This window comes from Coccinella septempunctata, chromosome 8 (genome assembly GCF_907165205.1).
Source record: "Coccinella septempunctata chromosome 8, icCocSept1.1, whole genome shotgun sequence".
Classification (NCBI taxonomy): Eukaryota; Metazoa; Arthropoda; class Insecta; order Coleoptera; family Coccinellidae; genus Coccinella; species Coccinella septempunctata.
Genome location: NC_058196.1, coordinates 31,204,424 through 31,224,671, shown reverse-complemented (window position 1 = coordinate 31,224,671; position 20,248 = coordinate 31,204,424). Strand labels below are relative to the sequence as shown.

At 37.8% G+C, this 20,248-nt stretch overlaps 1 protein-coding gene across 2 annotated transcripts; it reads right to left on the bottom strand.

Moving 5' to 3' along the window:
• Window positions 1-341: 341 nt before the first annotated feature.
• Window positions 342-20,073, bottom strand: LOC123318898. 2 transcript variants are annotated; one of them, XM_044905674.1, is made up of 9 exons: window positions 19,977-20,073; window positions 14,729-14,826; window positions 12,948-13,318; window positions 10,632-10,798; window positions 7,181-7,313; window positions 2,437-2,650; window positions 2,211-2,383; window positions 2,033-2,156; window positions 342-858 (listed from the first exon to the last, which is right to left on the bottom strand). In XM_044905674.1, the coding sequence occupies exons 3-9, from the start codon at window positions 13,217-13,219 to the stop codon at window positions 754-756; spliced, it is 1,188 nt and encodes a 395-aa protein (XP_044761609.1). In that variant the 5' UTR covers window positions 13,220-13,318; window positions 14,729-14,826; window positions 19,977-20,073; the 3' UTR covers window positions 342-753. The 2 variants fall into 2 exon arrangements, with proteins under 2 accessions (XP_044761609.1, XP_044761610.1); XM_044905675.1 differs by lacking the exons at window positions 14,729-14,826; window positions 19,977-20,073 and adding an exon at window positions 18,775-18,908.
• Between the last annotated feature and the right edge of the window lie 175 nt (window positions 20,074-20,248).

Here is a 20,248-nt window from a genome sequence, read left to right as displayed (position 1 = left end):
TATCTCATTTATTAACTGGAAAAAAATAATCATTTAATGGATTACAATGTTTGGTTTTCACAAATAAACCTTATTGTCATTATTGGAACGTATTGTTCTGCAGAGGAAATGTGTGGAAGTTTTAAGAAACGTATTCGCATCTATAAATATACGGTGTCCTATTGGAAGTTGACGGAAAACGGATCATAGGATCCGTTCTTCGAAAATGTCTAATAACCCATCCACTGTAAGACACCCTGTATATTGATGCTATAAGAACGAAAATGAGTTTTTACTGAAAATAATAGAAATAAAAAATTATTTGTCTACAATCTACTTGAAATAGATCAACTTATCTTCCTTAGATTAGAACCTTACTAAAGGTATGGTTTCAGCGAAACTTCAGCTTTAGTCAGTGAGTTTGTTTTTAAATTTCTTCCATTTTTTATGTCGATTTTTATGTGAGAAAATTTTCTTGAACATCCGGTTATGATTAGACTGCTATTATTATCTTGCACAAAATATTTTGGGGCGTTTTTTTATTGCTATCACTCCACAAATTATGGATAAATGATGTTATTATATAAACAGTAAGTTTTCATTACATCCACATAGATTTCAATATATAATATCGAATACACAAGCCCTAAATCTTGATCAAACGAACAATATATGTGAGTAAAAATCACCGTTGAGTACAAAATTATGCCTCTCGAATATACAGCTCTATATATCGGTTTAGTTTCGTTCTTCTTCTTCTTTTTTTTCAATCCACTAGGTCACATCCATACTAGGATCGATAATCGGTGTTCTGGACGTCGAGCAATGCTGGTCGACCAAGTAAGGATCAATAGTTATGGAAAGCTGTTCCAGGTCACCCTGTAATTCCAGTTTATACTCATACTAACTTTTCGCCAGTTTACATCCAGTGTCTAATAGGCATTACCCAGTTTATGCCATTTCAGCTAATAAATTTAATATACGAATTGTATGTGTTCGTATTTGTATGATCCATGAAGGATGATGATTGATAAAGAAAAAGATTGTTGGCAAAAAGAAATATAACAAGATAATAATGATAATGAAACTAAATCTAATTGAGAATATTCAGTTCAAGGAATAAAATAGAAGGATACAGTTTGTTCTGAAAACGAAAGTTAAAAAAAGAAATATGTTAACCTACAATTTAGTAAAGGAAATAATTTTCGAATTTAAACATACTACGATATACTTATCTCGAAAAATAGTTCAATAATCTTTGTGGCAGATTGAGCCCCAGCTCATCGTCAATTATTATTTTTTTAGTGATGACCAGAGCATCAGAGATCAATTTATTAGTAAGCTGATTTCCATAATTAAAATATCATATCGCCAAAACATGGTAACCAAGGTGATTTTCATCCAACAACGTATAAACCTATCGAATTAGTTCATGCAATTTCAATAGCCTCATCAATTTCTGGAATCAGGGTAGTTTATCAGGCTTTGTGATATATATTCCTTATATTGACGGTTCATATTGAAACAGGGCAAATAGGGCTTTGGATTAGGGTTGACGTGGCTCTGCACCGGCTTATTGATCATGAGAATTTACTGAATCAGATTCGCGAACGTGTGATGCAGGGCATAAATGGAAAAATGTTTCGCTCTGGACCGCCTGATCCCGACAAAGATTCAACTGTGCACTACGAATTGATACAATTAAGAAAATATTAAACTAATGGACAAAAAAATTACAATTTTTAAATGATTTTCAACAGTTCTCCAAGAAAAATCATTGTAGAGCCGCTTTGAAAAGAGAAATTTGTAGCCCCAAGTGCTCAGTTTTGGGTCCAATCTTTGTTAATTCTTTGTCATTTTTTTTCGTATAATTTCAACTAAATTTTTTCAATTGATGGGGTGAGTCTGCTGAAATGAGAGTAGAGCTGGGTACTCGAGTAACAGCTACGCCAATTTTCAACACCGAAAATAAGGAAAATGAACAAAGTTATGAAATGTAAAGTTGTTTTAATACAATACAAATAAAGAAGATGGATTTAAGAAAATTTCTTACCGAGAACAAATAACCAACGATCAAGTCTGAATCTTCTGGAAGATCTAGTGAGGTAGATCTTAGAATATCGGTCATAACCCATTGACAATCTACGAAACACTCTATAACGTTGCCGTCGCGTATGCTGAAAACAAACTTATTTCTCTAGAGTTTACACAGAAAATATTTTGGGCAATACCTTATCGCAATCTGATGCCAATGATCATCAGCCAGATCCACAGGTATAACCACAATGTCCGAACCATTCTGAGCCGCATGAGACAGCTTCAAATCATCCTTTCTAAAGTCGATAGAAAGGTAAGTATCTTGTTGTGTTCTAGAACGCAGACTGAAGATAGTACCACACGTGTTCTGCGGAATATAGGATTGAAAAAACCCTTCCCAATTTAGGATATGAGACTTACGTTGGACAGTCTGACGGTGAAGAAAATCGAGAACTGTTTGGGGAACTCTGTGATGTTGAGACCAGCTAGGAGGAGCATTGATGGTACCCACAAGTAAGTGTAGGGCTCTAGGCGCCAAGCTGATGGACGATCAGGGACCGCCTTCCAGTTTTCTCTCGAAGGATGGAAGAAACGTTCATCTTCCAAGTTTAATGGGTTGATTGTTTCATCGCATCTGGAAAGATATGATATGAGATTAATAATAAGTTGAGGATATTCCTCAGGGGAGTTTCCTTTTGAAATATTTATAGTTCTTTTCACTCTCAATGCATGGTTTGACCTCCAGGTGCATCAATAATAGGTTGGCATCATGAAATTTTCTCTGAATGCCTCACACCAAGACTTTGGGAAAATCCTCCTCAAAGTTTTGCTGAAAACGTGGCCCAAGCCCCCTCTGGGTGCGTGTTTCTTTTGACCTCAAGAATATACTGTGAAGAAATTTGAACGAGTTAAAGACTCACCCTGTACACTTCAATTTTCAAGCAGTGTACAAAGATACTCATCTTCGGAAAACATCAATAAGTATCCTCATTTCCTGACAAGCAGTACGTATTTGAATGCGATGTAAAAAGAATTAAAAGTAATTCTTCGATCTTTTTCTCGTCGGAAACATTCTGAAGGGGAAAATGAAATTTCAGCCTATACTGATGGTCGGAACGGCTTCGAAACTCCTTGGAGGGAAAATCAAATTACACAAGTACGCTCGATTGACGCGAGAGATGGCAAAGAACTCAAGACCTTTAATCTTCGAACGCTTCCTCCATTATTGAATTTCTGGAAATCGCATTTAGACATTCTAACGGATATTTGCCGTTAAACGGAAACAAGTGTGCAGCCATTCTCGATACTGAGGAAATGGCTTTCAACGTCTAGGCAGAGTTTGTCTCTGGTCTAGGCATTTCTAGATGAAAGAGGGAACAAAGGGAGAGAACACGTGTTTGATAGGTTCTATAATCATATAGTAATAAGATCTGAGCGACCAAAACAAAAGCACACCGAGCCATAAGCGAAGAGAGTAGTTGCTGTCAGCTGTCAATAAATGTTCATTATACCGTTGACCTTGTTCTCGCCACACCATCAGACAAATACAGGGTGTTTTCAAAGGTGAGGCTTCTTTTGACAGAAGGTAGAAGTCGTTTCACCAAAAATTGTCTATATAAAATATCCAAGATGGCTGAGATACAACCGCTAAAATTTCGACAAAATATCATTGAATTTCAAGTATGGGACTGTGGAAGGTGACTCCGGCATCGCAAAAACGAAACAAAACATAAACATATGGCTGGACAATGAATGGTTCAGTACCAAATTCATCGGATTAGATGCATCAGGTCACTTTTGAGAGAATCATAATTGTTGTATCGTGCAATTTAGGGTGAAAAAAAATTTAGAAAATCGAGGCAGTTTCTTGAAAGTGCTCATGTTAGTTATGTTGAAAAAGTGCTATGATGTTTCCCCATTTCATCCCATTTTTACGAAGCTTGTTGGAATGTTCGAACAAGAAGATTGTGATGCCCATTGTGAAAAAATTCGTGAATAATTCAGACGAATTTTATTGGTGAGATTTTGAAGTATTATTCTATTTTTTACACTTGTGTCCTAAGTCTCTTCTGTCAGTTGGTATCGAAATGAGCCATTTCATAAAATCGTGTAAGTTACTAAAAAATAATGAGAACAATTCGGCAATCCTAAGTTTCCATTTTCATTACCACGTAAATATCGAACGAGCCAATATCCTAAACGAAACCACATTGTAGAATCAGGAGATGAGTTTTTTCCCACTGCTTTGCGATAATTCAGCTAACAAACGGTATAGGGTCGTATTAGGATCTATTTCAGCAATCATTTTCGATTTTTTTCAATTTTGTCGTTTTGAAAGTTTTGTTTAGGTGATTTTTGATGAAACGCTTCATTTTGACAAGTTCTACCTTCTCTTGAAAAAAAGCCTCAACTTCAAATACACCCTGAACTAAAACAGAAGTTTCAATAACACCATAGCTCTGAATTTAATGATTCATGAAAAAAACCTTCAAGGTAGCAGAAAACTAACACATTGGTCGCCTCATTTTAACAAAAAAAAACGATGTAGTTATGAATATTCCAGGTGCTGATGTTAATAAGATCTATCTGAATACCAAGCTCCAAGCTTACACAGCCTTCAATTGAATTTCTGAAATCTCGAAGGCGTGTGAACTTTTCACACAAAAAAAAAGGAATTCGCCTCCTTAGAACTCTTTTTTCCAGCAGTCCCCTAATCAAATCGTCACGACTCGAACACGGAAAATACAGATGGCTGATTTCCGCTTTAGCGTTTCGCCAAAATCCGGGAATTTCAATTAGGGACTCTGAAGCGATTTTAAATTGAATCATTACAGATCCAATTCTCCGACAAAGTTCGCGGAGCTCTGGCCAATCTGCGAAGTGTTCCCGTCAAAAACACCTGAGTTTGAATATCGGCAGGAGCTCATCCGTCCGTTGGAGGTGTTTTGATCGATATGAAAAAGGAAAGTTTCGTTTATACATCTCATTTGGTAAACGTCAAAAATCCCAAATTGTCGAGCTTTTTTTCAGTCGTTGTTTGAGTGTTTCCCGCCATGTGATCGCTGTCAACCTTACTTCCGTCAAAAATGACGTTTGTTAACCTTCAATTTGACACCCGTAATTACCTCTAACCATCGATATCTGTCAGGCAAGAAATTGATTTAGGCCCGTTTGCACCAATCCTCCTTAAAACGAGTACTTAACTAAGTGTCGTTTAAAGTTAATGGACGCTTAATTCTATTCCCAGTTGCACGACTGTGGCTTAACAGAATCTTAAGTAAGGGGCCCTTAAGTGTTTATATCTAGTGATATTTCAGTTTTTTATTTTGGTGCAGCTTCATCCTAGTCCAATAAAGCCATTTCATTGGTTGGCCGGTTGCCGATGATCGTTGTCATTTCATTAACCTAACTTTATTGTCCTGTCAGTCGGTGTCAAGGATATTATTATAATATTATCAAAGAGTAACAACTTTTTGTTTTTGAATTAGCATTAATATTGATAATGATAATGATTGTCAAATAAAAGGTAAAAGAGTTTATATAAGTACAACACTTTCTTTGTAAGGTCTTGTGTGAATTTGTTTTACTAATGTTGAAGAGGAACGTGAAGAAAATGTCCTTATTGCCTTTGTTAGTACGAATACGGTGAATGATTGCCAAGCAAGTGGTGGTAATTTACGAAGGGCACTCAACTTCTTAACAGAAGAAAAGAGTTTGTTGCTAACTATAGTATGATTTGTGACACCAAATTGAAAATCAAAAAAGACTGATGGCATTACAATAAAGGCAAAAGAAAAGGCTTGGTATTCAGTAATGAATTCACTCAATTTTCAAAATCCATCAAAAATGGCAAGTTCTGCAGCCAGTTCAACAAATTATTTTAGGTTAGAATCCCGGCCTCAAATACCCAAGTGGTCATTACAGGAGCGCCTAAATTTAAGGCTAGCTTTAGCCATTTAAATGTCACTTAACAGTTGGTGCAACGTAATTTCAGTTAAGGGTTCATTTTAAGGGACACTTAACACTAAGTGCGTTTGGTGCAAACGCGTCTGAGTGTTTCCCGCCATGTGATCGCTGTCAACCTTACTTCCGTCAAAAATGACGTTTGTTAACCTTCAATTTGACACCCCTTATTACTTCTAACCATCGATATGTCAGGCAAGAAATTGATTTAGAGAAACGTCCAAATTTTCACCTTCTTCTCGGGCATTTGAGGGTCTTTCTCTCCTGGATATACGTGCTTTATCTCAGTGATCTCCAACTCGAGGGATAATAACGTGGTACTTTTCGATTCTGCCATTAATCCCCCTTCTATGAGCGGCGAAGCAAAAGGTTATGCAGTTGGGAGAGCAGCTTACCTGTCGAATGCTCTCGAATCTTTCCCAACCGGTTTGAAGTGGATCGCATATGGAACACGGGCTTATCGATGTTACCCTGACGAGGGGACAAAAACTCCGAAACTACCGTGCATTACGATCGGAGAACTAGATTAATTTGACGATTTGGTGTTGAATTATTGCCAGTAATCGGATATATCTCTTTTCTCTTCCCGGAAAATACTTTAATCACATATGCTGAACCATCAAAATTTCCATTAATGGCTTTTCCTTTTTTGCTGAACCTTCTGGGACTGTCACGTAGGTGATTGTCCCACTGGAGATAACAGGACAGGATGCTGGAAAATATTCGGAGGAGATAAGGGAATGGGATTAATCCCAGTCCCTTCCACAAAGTTTTCTTATCAACGCAACGTAATTTAGAAGCAGGCCTTTCGCATAGCAGGCCCTGTAATATTTGAAGTCCCCTAGTCTCCTGTCAACGAAGGTGAAAACTCTTTCTAATTGAGGAACAATGAGGCTCAAAATGCTCCACTTTCACGTGGAAGTTGTCCAATAAGTTTTCGGTGATTGAATTTTATGCTTCGTCGAAGTAAACTGCCAAAGGATTTTGGAGTATAAGGGAAAATCCCGAATTTCAATTAAAATTACTTCCAAAATTCACAACAACTGTTGTTGTATTCAATTTCCTTTGGATATTTCGACATTTTCTCTTTGGGACGTACGATAATGAAAGCAGTTGAATATTTCAAATCGAAAACTACAAAAAACATCGATTCACATCAGTGAAAAGGATCTTCAGGTGAAAAAACATGAACAGTACTTACTTGAACATGTTGCAATGCCTCTGTTCCACATTATACCCCGAGCAACTGTTAGTCTGGCAATGACGTACGCGTTGTTGTATTCCAGAAGAACAGGATACGCTACAGGGTGACCATTCTCCCCATTCGCTCCAGCCTATAATTGAGAAATCACTGGAAAATCGATAAAGCAAGAATTGTGTTACAATTATTATTGAAGTATGTGATATATTGCAATGTGTCCAGCATCAACACATTAGAAAAAATGTTTTGGGCGATGTGGTTTCACGTATGACCAAAAACTACGTAATTTGCAATAGGGACAACGTTCCTTATATTCAAATACAGCTAATTAGGTTACTTATGACAAGAAGTTCAGTAAGAGACCGAAAAATTACTTTTGAAAATCCCAAGAAGATCAAAAGAAAAAGATCTTTATTGTGTAAGAAGCCGTTGATGATTTACAGAAATGCAAAGGCAACACATTGTAAAACATTATTGATAGTTAATGGAGATGCTACAGTACGAGGATATATTGAAAAATTCTTAGCCTACTATAGAACCAAACAAAATGTCAAAATATTTTATTACTCAACATATTCTCCTCTTAATTGGATACATTTATTACAGCGAACCTGCAACGTATCTAGACCTTTAAAAAAATAGTTCTTCTTGTTCTGCAAACCAGACCTCCACAGCTTTTATTACCTCCTCGTTGGAAGAAAATTTAAGTTCTTTTAAACTTTTTTCAGTTGTGGACAGATATGATAGTCGGATTGAGCCAAATTTGGTGAATAAGGAGGGTGTTCTAGTAATTCAAACCCTAAATCACGAATTCTTTGCATGGCAACATGAGATTTGCGTGCAGGGGCGTTGTCCTACAAAAACAAAACACCTTTGGATAGCTTTCCGCGTCTTATCTCTTTGATTTTTTACCGTAGAGTGGTCAGTAATGTCGAATAGTAATCTCCGGTTATTGTTCTACCCTTATCCAAAAAATCAATCAAGATTACCCATTGCAATCCCAAAAAACTGGAGCAAGAACTTTTCCAGCAGATTTTTGGACACGAAACTTCTTAGGTCTTGGAGAACCAGGGTGTCGCCGTTCCATCGATTGTTGCTTTGTTTCTGGATCGTTGAAATGTACCCAAGTCTCATCCATGGTAACAATTCGGTTTAAGAAGTCTACATCGTTTTCAAATCGAGCACAGATCGAACGCGATGCTTCTACCCTTACACTCTTTCGGTCAACATTCAAACATTTGGGGATCCATTTTGCAGCAATTTTTCTCATGTCCAAATCGACGTGAACTATATGAAGAACGCGTTCGTATGAAATATTCAGTGCTTCAGATATCCGTTTTAGCCCAATTCTGATAAAATCATGTCATGTCATGAACTGCATCGATATTTTCGGGGACTGACACAGAAACTGGCCTTCCCGATCGGTCATCATCTTCAATGGAAAATTTACCTCTTTTGAAGCTTGCAGTCCAATTTTTCACGGTCGCATACGAAGGGCATTGATCACCAAGTGTATAAAGCATATCTTCGTAAATCTGCTTACCTCTTCACCCTTTTAAATACAGGTACTTGATGATGGCTCGATACTCCAATTTTTGGATTTTCACAATTTCGGTGGACATCTTCTTTCTTTAAATTTATTGCGTAACTCTGGTGCAATTTTTTGACCTCAAACTCCACACTGACATTTCTAATGAGTTGTTGTTCGTTGCTATGGTAACGCAATATTTTGTAATGCATAGAACTGATCCAAGGCTAACTAAATATCAATACATCCTCGTCATAGACATAGAGACATGGACTGAGCAATGTCAGCATGAAAATGTCTTTTCTATAGAAAGACAGAAATGATCGTCGGGCATTTACCTGTCTCTTTTTTGTTCACATAGAGGTGAGTGTGGACCAATCAAAATTCTAGAAAAAGACAACTGCATGCCCGACGTGCGTTTCTCTCTGTCACTTTTTTTGACCGTATTTCATGCATAGATATAAAGGAAAGGCACAGTCCATGTCTATATGTCTATACTTCATTCACTTTTATTTTAGCAGTCGGTTGGCCATGGAAATTTGACACATTTCACTCTGTATAGTACGAAAATGTGGGGTTATGAAGCTTGTCAAAACATTTTTGGGTTTTAAATCAACGCTATGTTGCCCTTCTTAGTAAAAGTTTCTGTTATTACGTATTTTATCACTATGTCGAATCTCTTCGGAAAATATGTGACGAACATAATTGAAGTTTATAAAAACTGATTGAAGTCATACCAAATCCAGTTATTTGCATGGAAAATACAAGAGATCAGTATAATATCATAATATGCACCAGCTTGAGGAGAGTTAATGTTCGTTATCTTCTTTGGCTTACATCATTTGTATATTTCAAAAATATGAACTCGAAGATGAAATGCATATAATGCAGTGGTTTGGAATGGATTTCTCCCGAAGGAATTAACAGATAATTACAAGAATGTTAAATTCTTCAACAAAAATCATCTTGCATCAATATAAGTAAAAGAAATTGAAGGAAGTTTCAAGTTAAGATGAACCTTTGACTAAAAATTTCACATGAATAAACAAGTAACAGGTCAACTTGCGCGTATTTGTGGCTATTCATCTTAATACATTGATGTAATAATAATAATTATAGGTATTTATTAGTACCTTAAGACATTTACATTGTAAAGGACAAGTCAAATGAAAAATAGAAAAATCCATTTTAGGGAACTTATTGTCCGATGACATTTATCGAAAATCCTGTAGTAAACTTATCGCATTAATTCACTCAAACATAAAATTCTCAAATGCCACCACTTTTTTGGGTCTCCCAATAGAAGGAAATTCTTTGTCATCCTCTTCATTCACAATCTTTCTGATTGTGGAAATATTCAGCTGAAATATAAGTTGTTTATATTCAGATGAAACATTATATAAATTCTGTTACATTGAATATGTTCGCTACCGTCTGACGTATTGTCGATTTTAGAATATCAGGGTATAACTATTTGAAAGAGCGGACCTGAATTCTAAATAGCACTTCCTGAAACCCTGTCTCTTTTTTCAATCACTTTTGGCATTTTCGTAATAAAAATTGATATTAGTTGTGGCAACGGCGTTATGACATTAACGACATTTCATGAGTGCCAACCTAACTTCGTTCTAGTTACAAAAACTTGAGAAAATTATTTCATGGCCAACCGACTGCTAAAATAAATTTGAATGAAGTATATGTCCTCGTATATAATGAAAGTGTTTAAGGACCAAGAATACAGGCTGAGCCATTGAAAACCCCAAAGAAATATGAATTTTTCGCACCCTTGGATCTTGGATTTGTTTCAGATCTTCTATTAGGAGAAAGACTTAAAGATAATATTTCATTTTGACTCCGACAAAGATCAGTAAAACGAATCGTATCACAGGAAAATGAGATAAAAGGAAGCGGTGGCGGTCTTACCCAATACCATCCACACTCTTTCATCTATCCGTTCATTCCACTTTATAACGGAGGTGGCTGTGACTCTCCCGCCGACAGCGTCCCCGAACACAATGTACTCGATAGGCGCCGCGACGCCGGCAGTGCATTCGGCGGTTAGTTCTCCCATTACAGTCACATTGACTACCCTGAAAGAGAAAAGGAATGACGGTATTTCGTCCCATATTTCACTCGAGCTGCTGAAAGAAACGGGGAGATTGAGGCTGCGGATGAAGGTTCTGGGATGGGTTTTTTTTGTTCAATGGGGCAACGAACTTTTTGCATCAGGAATTGCTCGGTTGTTGGGGATTGGGGGGAGAGGGCTGAGTTAAAAGGGAAACCGCGGATTGTTCTTTGTGGGGTTTTCAGGAGGATTCAGTTATCGCACATTTTCCAGCGGTGTACACCTGAAAAAACAATATATTTACTGAAAATCCTTTAGGATTTCGAAGGTCAGTTTTCGAGTCGCGTATCTTCCAGGAAAATTATAGTAGATCGAAATGTAATACATATTCTGAAAGAGCAACTCTTCTAGTAACAAATCTGAGAATTTCATCCATTTCGGCACAACTGTTCGGTAATGAGGAAGTTTCAACTGACCCCATCTTTTTGGGAATTTTTCCAAGGTCAACTTGCGAGTAGTTTATCTCTCGATAAAAGTGAACGTAGATGGAAATGTGATACATATTCTGAAAGAGCAACTCTTCTAGTTGAAAATCTGAAAATTTTATCGTGCTCGATGCAGGCGTTCGGTCTTGACGATCACTTAAGTGATTCCATCTTTTTCGATAGTCAACGTTTGAGTAGTTTTTCTCTCAAAAAAACTAATCGTAGATGGAAATGTGATACATATTCTGAAAGAGCAACTCTTCTAGTTAAAAATCTGAAAATTTTATTGTGCTCGATGCAGGCGTTCAGTCTTGACGATCACTTAAGTGATTCCATCTTCTTGGACATTTTTATATAGTAACCGTTAGAGTAATTTTTCTCTCAATAAAACTAATCGTAGATGGAAATGTGATACATATTCTAAAAGAGCAACTCTTCTAGTTGAAAATCTGAAAATTTTATCGTGCTCGATGCAGGCGTTCGGTCTTGACGATCACTTAAGTAATTCCATCTTTTTGGGAATTTTTCGATAGTCACAGTTAGAGTAATTTTTCTCTCAATAAAACTAATCGTAGATGGAAATGTGATACATATTCTAAAAGAGCAACTCTTCTAGTAATAAATCTAAAAATTTCATGGTGCTCGATGCAGGCGTTCGGTCTTGACGATCACTTAAGTGATTCCATCTTTTTGGAAATTTTTCGATAGTAACCGTTAGATTAATTTTTCTCTCAATAAAACTAATCGTAGATGGAAATGTGATACATATTCTGAAAGAGCAACTCTTCTAGTAATAAATCTAAAAATTTCATGGTGCTCGATGCAGGCGTTCGGTCTTGACGATCACTTAAGTGATTCCATCTTTTTGGAAATTTTTCGATAGTAACCGTTAGAGTAATTTTTCTCTCAATAAAACTAATCGTAGATGGAAATGTGATACATATTCTGAAAGAGCAACTCTTCAAGTAATAAATCTGAAAAATTCATGGAGCTCGATGCAGCCATTCGGTCTTGACGATTATTTCATTGATTCCATCTTTTTGGGAATTTTGGGAATTTTTCGAAGGTAAATATCTCCCAGAAAAGTCATCGTAGAGCTCCATGTTTTACATATTCTAAAAGAGCAACTGTTGGTATTTTCATAGCAAACTTTCAAAAATTCGACAATGTTCAGTAAGGAATGAATTTTTGTGTGTTTCCATTGTTCATTTTCAATTTCGCTTCGTAGGACTCTCTGTAGTAGAATTCTCTATTAAAGCAACAACTGTTTGGTTCTCTATAATCTACAAAATAACATCTATGCGCTCCATATCCTTAAATACGGCCTCAGACTCGCAGTCGAAATAACCTTTTCGGGATGTTGGGAAGTCCCTGTCTCGTTGCCAATTTGACTTAATTCGGTATTTCGACTGTTAGACTGGAAATTGATTCGAGACTATGTTTATTCCTAACTGGAGCTTCGAAAATACGTATATCGAAATAGACTAAAATTAACTGAAAGGAAATATGACGTAACAGAGACAGAGTGAGAGGTTTTCACGGCAATTTTTCACTGTTGACGCTTAGCCTTCAGTGAAGCGAAGCCTTTTCGCCCCTTCACAATCCAATATCTCAATATTCCGCCGGGAATTTCCATACCATTGTCGTAGTCCCTCTCAGAGACCATCTAATTGAAAATTTAGCACTCACCTATCGTCGGCATCTATAGATATGCCCCAGCGATCCCCGAAAGCCGGCATATCCTTGAAAGTATTCAATAATTCGAAGCGTGCCGTGAATTCGCCGACTTGATTTCTCTCCGACGCCAGACTCATCCCCCTGAAGACAATCGGGGACTCCATCACCGCCTCCTCGATGCTCACTCGTTTCTGGATGAATAACAGATCCAGATCGCAGCCGGCGACGATACGATCGGACAGAGATGAAAGGAGGAGGACGAGGCGATATAGTTGGAGCTCCATTGTGGGCCCGGATTATTGTTCGCGGTTGATTCCGGGCTCCTGATGCTAATTATCCTCTCGGAATGGGGTTGAGTGTGTGGGGAGCTCTGCCTTTTGTACCTACGGACGGGGAAAGATCAATTAGGATTTGCGGCGTGGCAACATTTATCCTGTTTCATTAAAAAGATGAATTTTGAATTGACGCTGTCGATACTACTTGATTTTTCACTGACATGAGTTATTTAACCACGACACGTGTTTCGCTATCACAGTGACATCTTCAGGTGAGGGTGAAGGTGAACGAAATAATTTGGTACAGAACGAGAAGATAAACAAAGTGGGCTATTGAAAACGAAGCAGCCGTTATGTAGGTCGGCAGGTCTTTGACTCGTACAAATATTTCAACAGTAGATTCTTGAGGTCTAAACAAACACTTTTTCCCTATACCATTTTTTCAGATTCGGCCCTGATAAAAAGATATAGCCATTCAAAGTTTTCATAACGAGCTATGCCAGCCCTGGAGAAACAAGAATCTCTTCAGAATAACAAGATAAATCTATGACACTACACTACACATCTGTGGATCTTTTAAACAGAGTTGCAGAGGGAAAATAGCAAACCTACCCTGGTAGCTACTAGCCGAAGACAAGGTTCCTCGGTGTCTGGGGTGTTATCGACAACCAGTGAAAGTGAAAATCAACACACACAAATTATATATGTCGACTCGTACAAGGAAACACAAATGGCATTATTATAAAATTCGTACAGTGAAAGACTGGAGATCAGTGAATTTACAGGACAAAACGGACGGAATGAAACAGGATCCGATCTCAAACGTTATACGGGGTTTACGGACGTGTTCGCCAGCCAGAACCTGAGACGCACACTTAACAGACAGGTATCTTCGATAACAGCAGTGGTGAGCGTCGGAAAAACGAGGGAGGAAAGAGGGTTGGCCACTGCAAAGTGCTTTCCGCACCCCCTGAGTATCCACGCCAGTGGGGTGCTTCGGCAGTAAGAGTGGAACTTAAACTAGGGAGTAAGGGATGAAGGGAGTTTTTCGCCACTTAAAGGTGCTCTCCGCACCCCCTGAGTATCCACGCCAGCGGGGTGCTTCGGCAGTAGGAGTGGAACTTAAACTAGGGAGTAAGGGATGAAGGAAGTTTTTCGCCACTCCAAAGTGCTCTCCGGACCCCCTGAGTATCCACGCCAACGGGGCGCTTCGGCAGTGGGAGTGGAACTTAGACTCGGGAGTAAGGGATGAAGGAAGGTTTTCGCCGCTCCAAAGTGCGTTCACCACCCCCTGAGTATCCACGCCAGCGGGGTGCTTCGGCAGTAGGAGTGGAACTTAGACTCGGGAGTAAGGGATGAAGGAAGTTTTTCGTTACTCCAAAGTGCTTTCCGGACCCCCTGAGTATCCACGCCAGCGGGGTGCTTCGGCAGTAGGAGTGGAACCTAAACCGGTGAGTAAGGGATGAAGGGAGGCTGAAGTTCCAATGATACAAAAGAGAAAAAAAATGGTCGTCTTACCTATGGTTTCGGTTGGGCACTCGCACTCGCAAACTACCAGGAAACAGAAAAATATGACCCAATACCGTGAAGATGAAGACGTCTTAATTTCGACTTATCTGTGCCAGCGAAAAAAAAAACGGTTACCTTCCAATTCAGGATGTTTTATACGGTGCGACATCGTTTTTCAGAACTTAAAACAGAATGTTTACAATTCCGAACGATGTCGGAATCCTGAATTGGAAACTCAAAAAGATTTTTCCTAAAAATTAATTCAAACACAAAATTACGAAAATGAAACTAAAAGGAGTATTCTAAAATGAGGGGTTAGATTCTAAAACCACCCTCTGATTACGTGATTACGGAGTATTTATACGCATGAAGCTTTTTGGAAGTAATTTTGGCTAATCAACTGTAGGGCAGTTGGGAGGTTTCAGAAAAATTCTTTCATAATAGCCCAAAACGACGTTTCAGCTCCCTGTCAACCTCAATATCGAAACATTCGACCGATTCATCGTTGAACTTTCCCTCCAACAGGCACATTCGTCTCTGTGCCGACGAAACGCCAAGTTTCGATCTATTTACCCTCAGTCTTCGTCGCCCCCTAGTTTGACTGCGAGTCGACAAAACAACCACTCCGTTATTAGTAAAGGACCGAGGGCGTGTTGTTCTGTCACAATCCTCCATTTATATTCATGAACGCAAACAAGACGTTCACTGTTAAAACAAAGTACCGGCTTGATTATTTCCCAGGAAAAAGGCCGAGGCATGGAAACATTAGAATAATTGGAGGCGTCTTATTTGGTTATGTCACTTCGGCAGGCTGATTGTTGTTTTGGGTTGACTGCGCACTAAGAAACTGAAGGTATCAAGGAGGTTGAGAAACCAGCAGAACAAACCTATTTGTGATAAGTGATTTCGTGAAAGAATAAACGAAGAGAAAAAATTGTTACAAAACAAATAATAACATATCGACCTTTGCTATAACAAATCCGTCTATGGTAGAAAGTTTTCATTTCACATCACAAAAATGGCATAGAAAAATAGTGTTTCCTTTGACTTCAAGAATCTACTGTTAAAATATTAGTACGAGTCAATGACTCACCCTGTATAATTCGGTTCTGCCAACCTACTCAATGAGGAAGCACATTTTGCACGTGCAGAAATAATGAACATAAAACTTATAAAACTCTGATGCTTTCAAACATAGCTCAACTTCCATAATTGACCCTTATTTATCAAGGCCAACATGTACCAACTTGAATAATCAAGATATCAACGATCACCATGTAAACGTGATAGTTTCGGCGAACTTTGCGCAGGAAATGAACAGATCTGAATCATCCAGCATCCATCCCCCAATTGCAGGTTCGAAGGACATTTAATTAGAAGTTTGGTGGGATTAAACCTAACGGGTCCATAAAGAGGAAAAATCAACAATATCGCAGATAACGATCCTCAATCAGCTTAGTCGTAAAAATGCGAGACATTGTTGTCGGTATGGGAAATCGATAAGGATTCCCTGGAAGACTGGGTGAAATGCTTCGGGAAGGAATTTTAAAGCTGATTTCGTGGGAATAGGGGAAGTTTTTTGCTAGTATTTGCTTCAGTCGTAACAGAAACTATTTTATGTTGTCTTAGGTTGTTTCATGTAATTTGATAAACGTGCCCACTGAATTTCAACATCGATTACATCATTTTGGTCTTGCTATGTTTTTCTATCACATGAAAAGTGAATGGATAATACTCGATACAGTCCAACCATGTGATAGATTGCCGCATTCCCATTTGCATGGATAACAACGCATCAATTCGATCTCCGATCTATCATTGGTTGAGAGCATCGCTATCTGCGTATAAAAATAAGACGGGAAAAAATCCCATATTATGCCGAATAGAAAAATAGGGACTCGACGTGAATTGAACTGAACGCAAGCAAATGAATAATGCATGATAGCAGCATCCATTTTCCCTGATGTGAAGTATTCCATTAGGTAAACTTCCAATGCAAAGACAAATATGGGATTCCGGACTTATATGAGAGTGGAAGTTCAGGATTAGACACGCCTTTTACTGATACCAAGAAATAAATATTCCCAGTAGGTTTCCGCAATTGTAACGATCTCATCGTTCGAAGCATTTCGAAAAAAATTGTCGCAACTTTTCCATGAGGATTCGAAGTTTGGAACTCAGCGAAGTTTTTCAGGGATTTCCTTTCCTGAAGGAGCTCTGGAAATGGGAAAAACTTCATACCCTGGAGAGGACAGATTCCCGTATTGAAAAAGTTGATGAGTGGTGCGAGCAGTTGCGAATGTGATATGTCACCAGAGGATTCTTTCTTTCAAAGTCTGACAACATCAATAAATCTACCCCACGTGTTGAACATAGTTAGGTATTTATCTAGTGCAGCTCTGGCATAATTGTAACAAAATATACACGCTGAGTCTTTGACGTAGGTCACAAAAGGTTACTTCCTTTACCATTTTTTCCGAATCAGCTCGGTTTACAAGATAAAGGCTGTTGAAAAACCATGAAAAAATGTTATTTAAAGCCTTTCGTTTCTATTGCACAAGTTGGCAACATCGACTGAAATATGCATTGACAATAAAGGACAACAAATACACTATATTGATGAGATAGAGAAAGATGGCTGTCTATGTCCATGCGACGAACGAGAAAGGTCGTGAAATTTTATGGTAGATTTATGGCCGGTTGCCATAAGCAGTGAGTACGCGCCTTATCAACAGCTGTTATTGTATAAACAAGCCATTGTTCTTTTTTATTTTCTAGTAGGCAATGTTGCCGAATTGTAAACTAGAAACGAAGCGATTTAAATTTTAAATCCTTATAATTGAAGGATGATTTTGAATAGTTTCCGCGGTGCATTTGAAAAATTCATGAATGAAACTCATAATTATTCAATTTAAACTTGTATATACTGTGATAACCCAAATTGAGGAGAATTCCCCATTATACAGAGTTAGCCATTGAAAAACAGCGGTTCTTTAGGTCGGCAGAACAAAATTATACAGGGTGAGTCTTTGACTCATACAAATATATTAACAGTAGATTCTTAAGGTTAATTTTTTTTCCTTACAATTTTTTCCGATTCGGCTCGGTTTAAAAGATACAGGCTGTTGAAAAACCATGACAAATGCTTTTTTTAGTTCCATCTCACAAACGGTTTTATCGAATGAAATGAATCATATAGTTTTTCAATTATTTGCTTAATCTTTTTAGAACACAAGATATCAGCCACGTCTTCCAGTGTCCCCATTATGACCGTTACGTACCATAAATATACCAAAAATTCAAGGAACCCAACTCTTGCAACTAAGTTGGACGCCATCTAATAAATATTTGAAAGTTTTGTAAAATGAAAGTATTTTTCATATTGTCTCGTATAATGCGCCGTTTTCAAGTAATTTGATGTTAAAAAATTGAAAAGTATCAGTGAAACTTGAAAAATTGGGTACTTTGCCTGAATACAACTCTGTTTAAAAGATCCACAGATGTGTAGTGTCACAGATTTAGCTAATGATTCCGAAGGTAAGTTTGTTTTTCCAGGGGTGGCACAGCTCATTATGTAAACTTAAAATGGCTATATCTTTTATCAGGGCCGAATCGGAAGAAATGGTATAGGAAAAGTGTTTCTTCTGACCTCAAGAATCTACTGTTGGAATATTTGTCGAAGACTCACCCTGTATATCATCAAATCTCAGTTAATTGAACGTTAAAGAGTGTATATTCCAAAAATTTGACAATTTAAACATGAGAAACAGTTTTTTTTATCGAATAAGAAATGATTTTATAATATTCGTGTAACAAAATTTTATCTCTTACATTGTTGCAAGGCTAGCTTTTCAGTATAGATTACTCTGAACAGAAAATGAATTTATTGTCGTTTCTAGGGATGTTGTTTTGTCTAATAAAGAATTTTGTAGCCTTGTTAATAGTACTGCAATGTTATACGTTCATATTTCATGATGGTCAATCACCCATAAGTATCTGAACAATACTCGACCAACAAAAAGTTCCACACCCCCCAAAAATACTAAAAAAATTACCGAAAAACCCGTCCATCGAAATCCCTCCAACAGAGTCGCCCACTTTATTTTTTCATCAAAAAATTCATAACCGGAAACTCGAAGGATCGCACAGTTTAAACCGACAAAACCTCGTCCTTCCACGACGGTTATCCTTCGCGTACTGGGGCCGCATTGTCCTTCTTTCATCCTTCGGACAGGTTCTATTTTCCTCCCTGTGGTGCCCATGCTATCTCCACCGCCGCATGCTGCGCGTGCGCCCCTCCGACGGAAAACCGACTGTGAAACCCTCCGGAAATCCGGTGCGTGTGTTATGAATACGAAATTTTCGACAATTAGGTTTTTGGCGATGAAAACTAAATAGTCTGAAACGGGGCTGAGCTAGGTTGACCGATTCGCACGCGGCTGGGGTTTGTAATTGACTCCCTATCTTGGTGTGGCTGATAAATATAAATTTTAATCTACGTTCTCCATGGTTATCCTGTGGGGGAGCGTATATTATTATGTATAAACATCACAAGGTAAATTTAAGGCCAGAGCTCATCAAATCTCATAGAACAGCCACCATATTCTCCTGATTTGACTGCATTGGACTTTTCCCTTTACCAATACTCAATTTCCCACACGAAAGAGTCCGTTTTCAGTCCATTAAAGACATTTAATTTGAGCGACAACATAGTAGAGAAGTGAAAAGAATAGAGATAACACCTGGCCTTGTCTGCAGGCTTAAAAAAGTTTCCTTCTGTTGCCATCATTCGGAATAGAGGTTTAATGTCGTATGGGGCCTCTTCTACCTCTTCGTATTTGGAATGGTGTCAATAGGGTAATCAATGAAAGTTTGAGGAATGAACGAAAACCGAATGTAACACAATTTTCAAAAAGCTCAATACAGTTATCGTGTATTTCCCCATTTTGGGATCAATTTCATGTGAAAGAAGGTTGATATTTTCATCGTACAGTTTACAATGCTGGAAGTAAATTTACGCTTTTATTTTATCAAACAAAAAGAGCTGAAACGAAAAATAATTTGAATGCCTTGAAATTAGAGAGATGATATATGAAAGAACTTCGATTGAAGAGTAGGTACATCCAATATATGATTATAATACCATTAGAAAACGTATAAATGCCGATCCGTCAAGAGCATCCCTGAGTTTAAGCCATGAAAATGGAGGAAGAACAAGGGTTGTTCGAAGAAAAAAGGGTGGTTCTACCCATCTCACCTATGTTGCGGAAAATATTGAGAATCATCAAAATCTTGGCGCCAGAAGGTCAAAAAATGTCTAAAAGACAAGTGGTATTTGTTGTTACCGGTTTCACCCTAATCTCTTATCCGTTAGGTATAGGAATGCTAATATACATCATTAAAGCTATATGGGGTGAGAAACATTTTCATATATATAATAATTTCTTTTTCATACTATTAGGAAACTGTTCAGGATTGAATGTTGATAATTTGATGATGAAGTATGCTTGTTATACGAGGATGTATTGA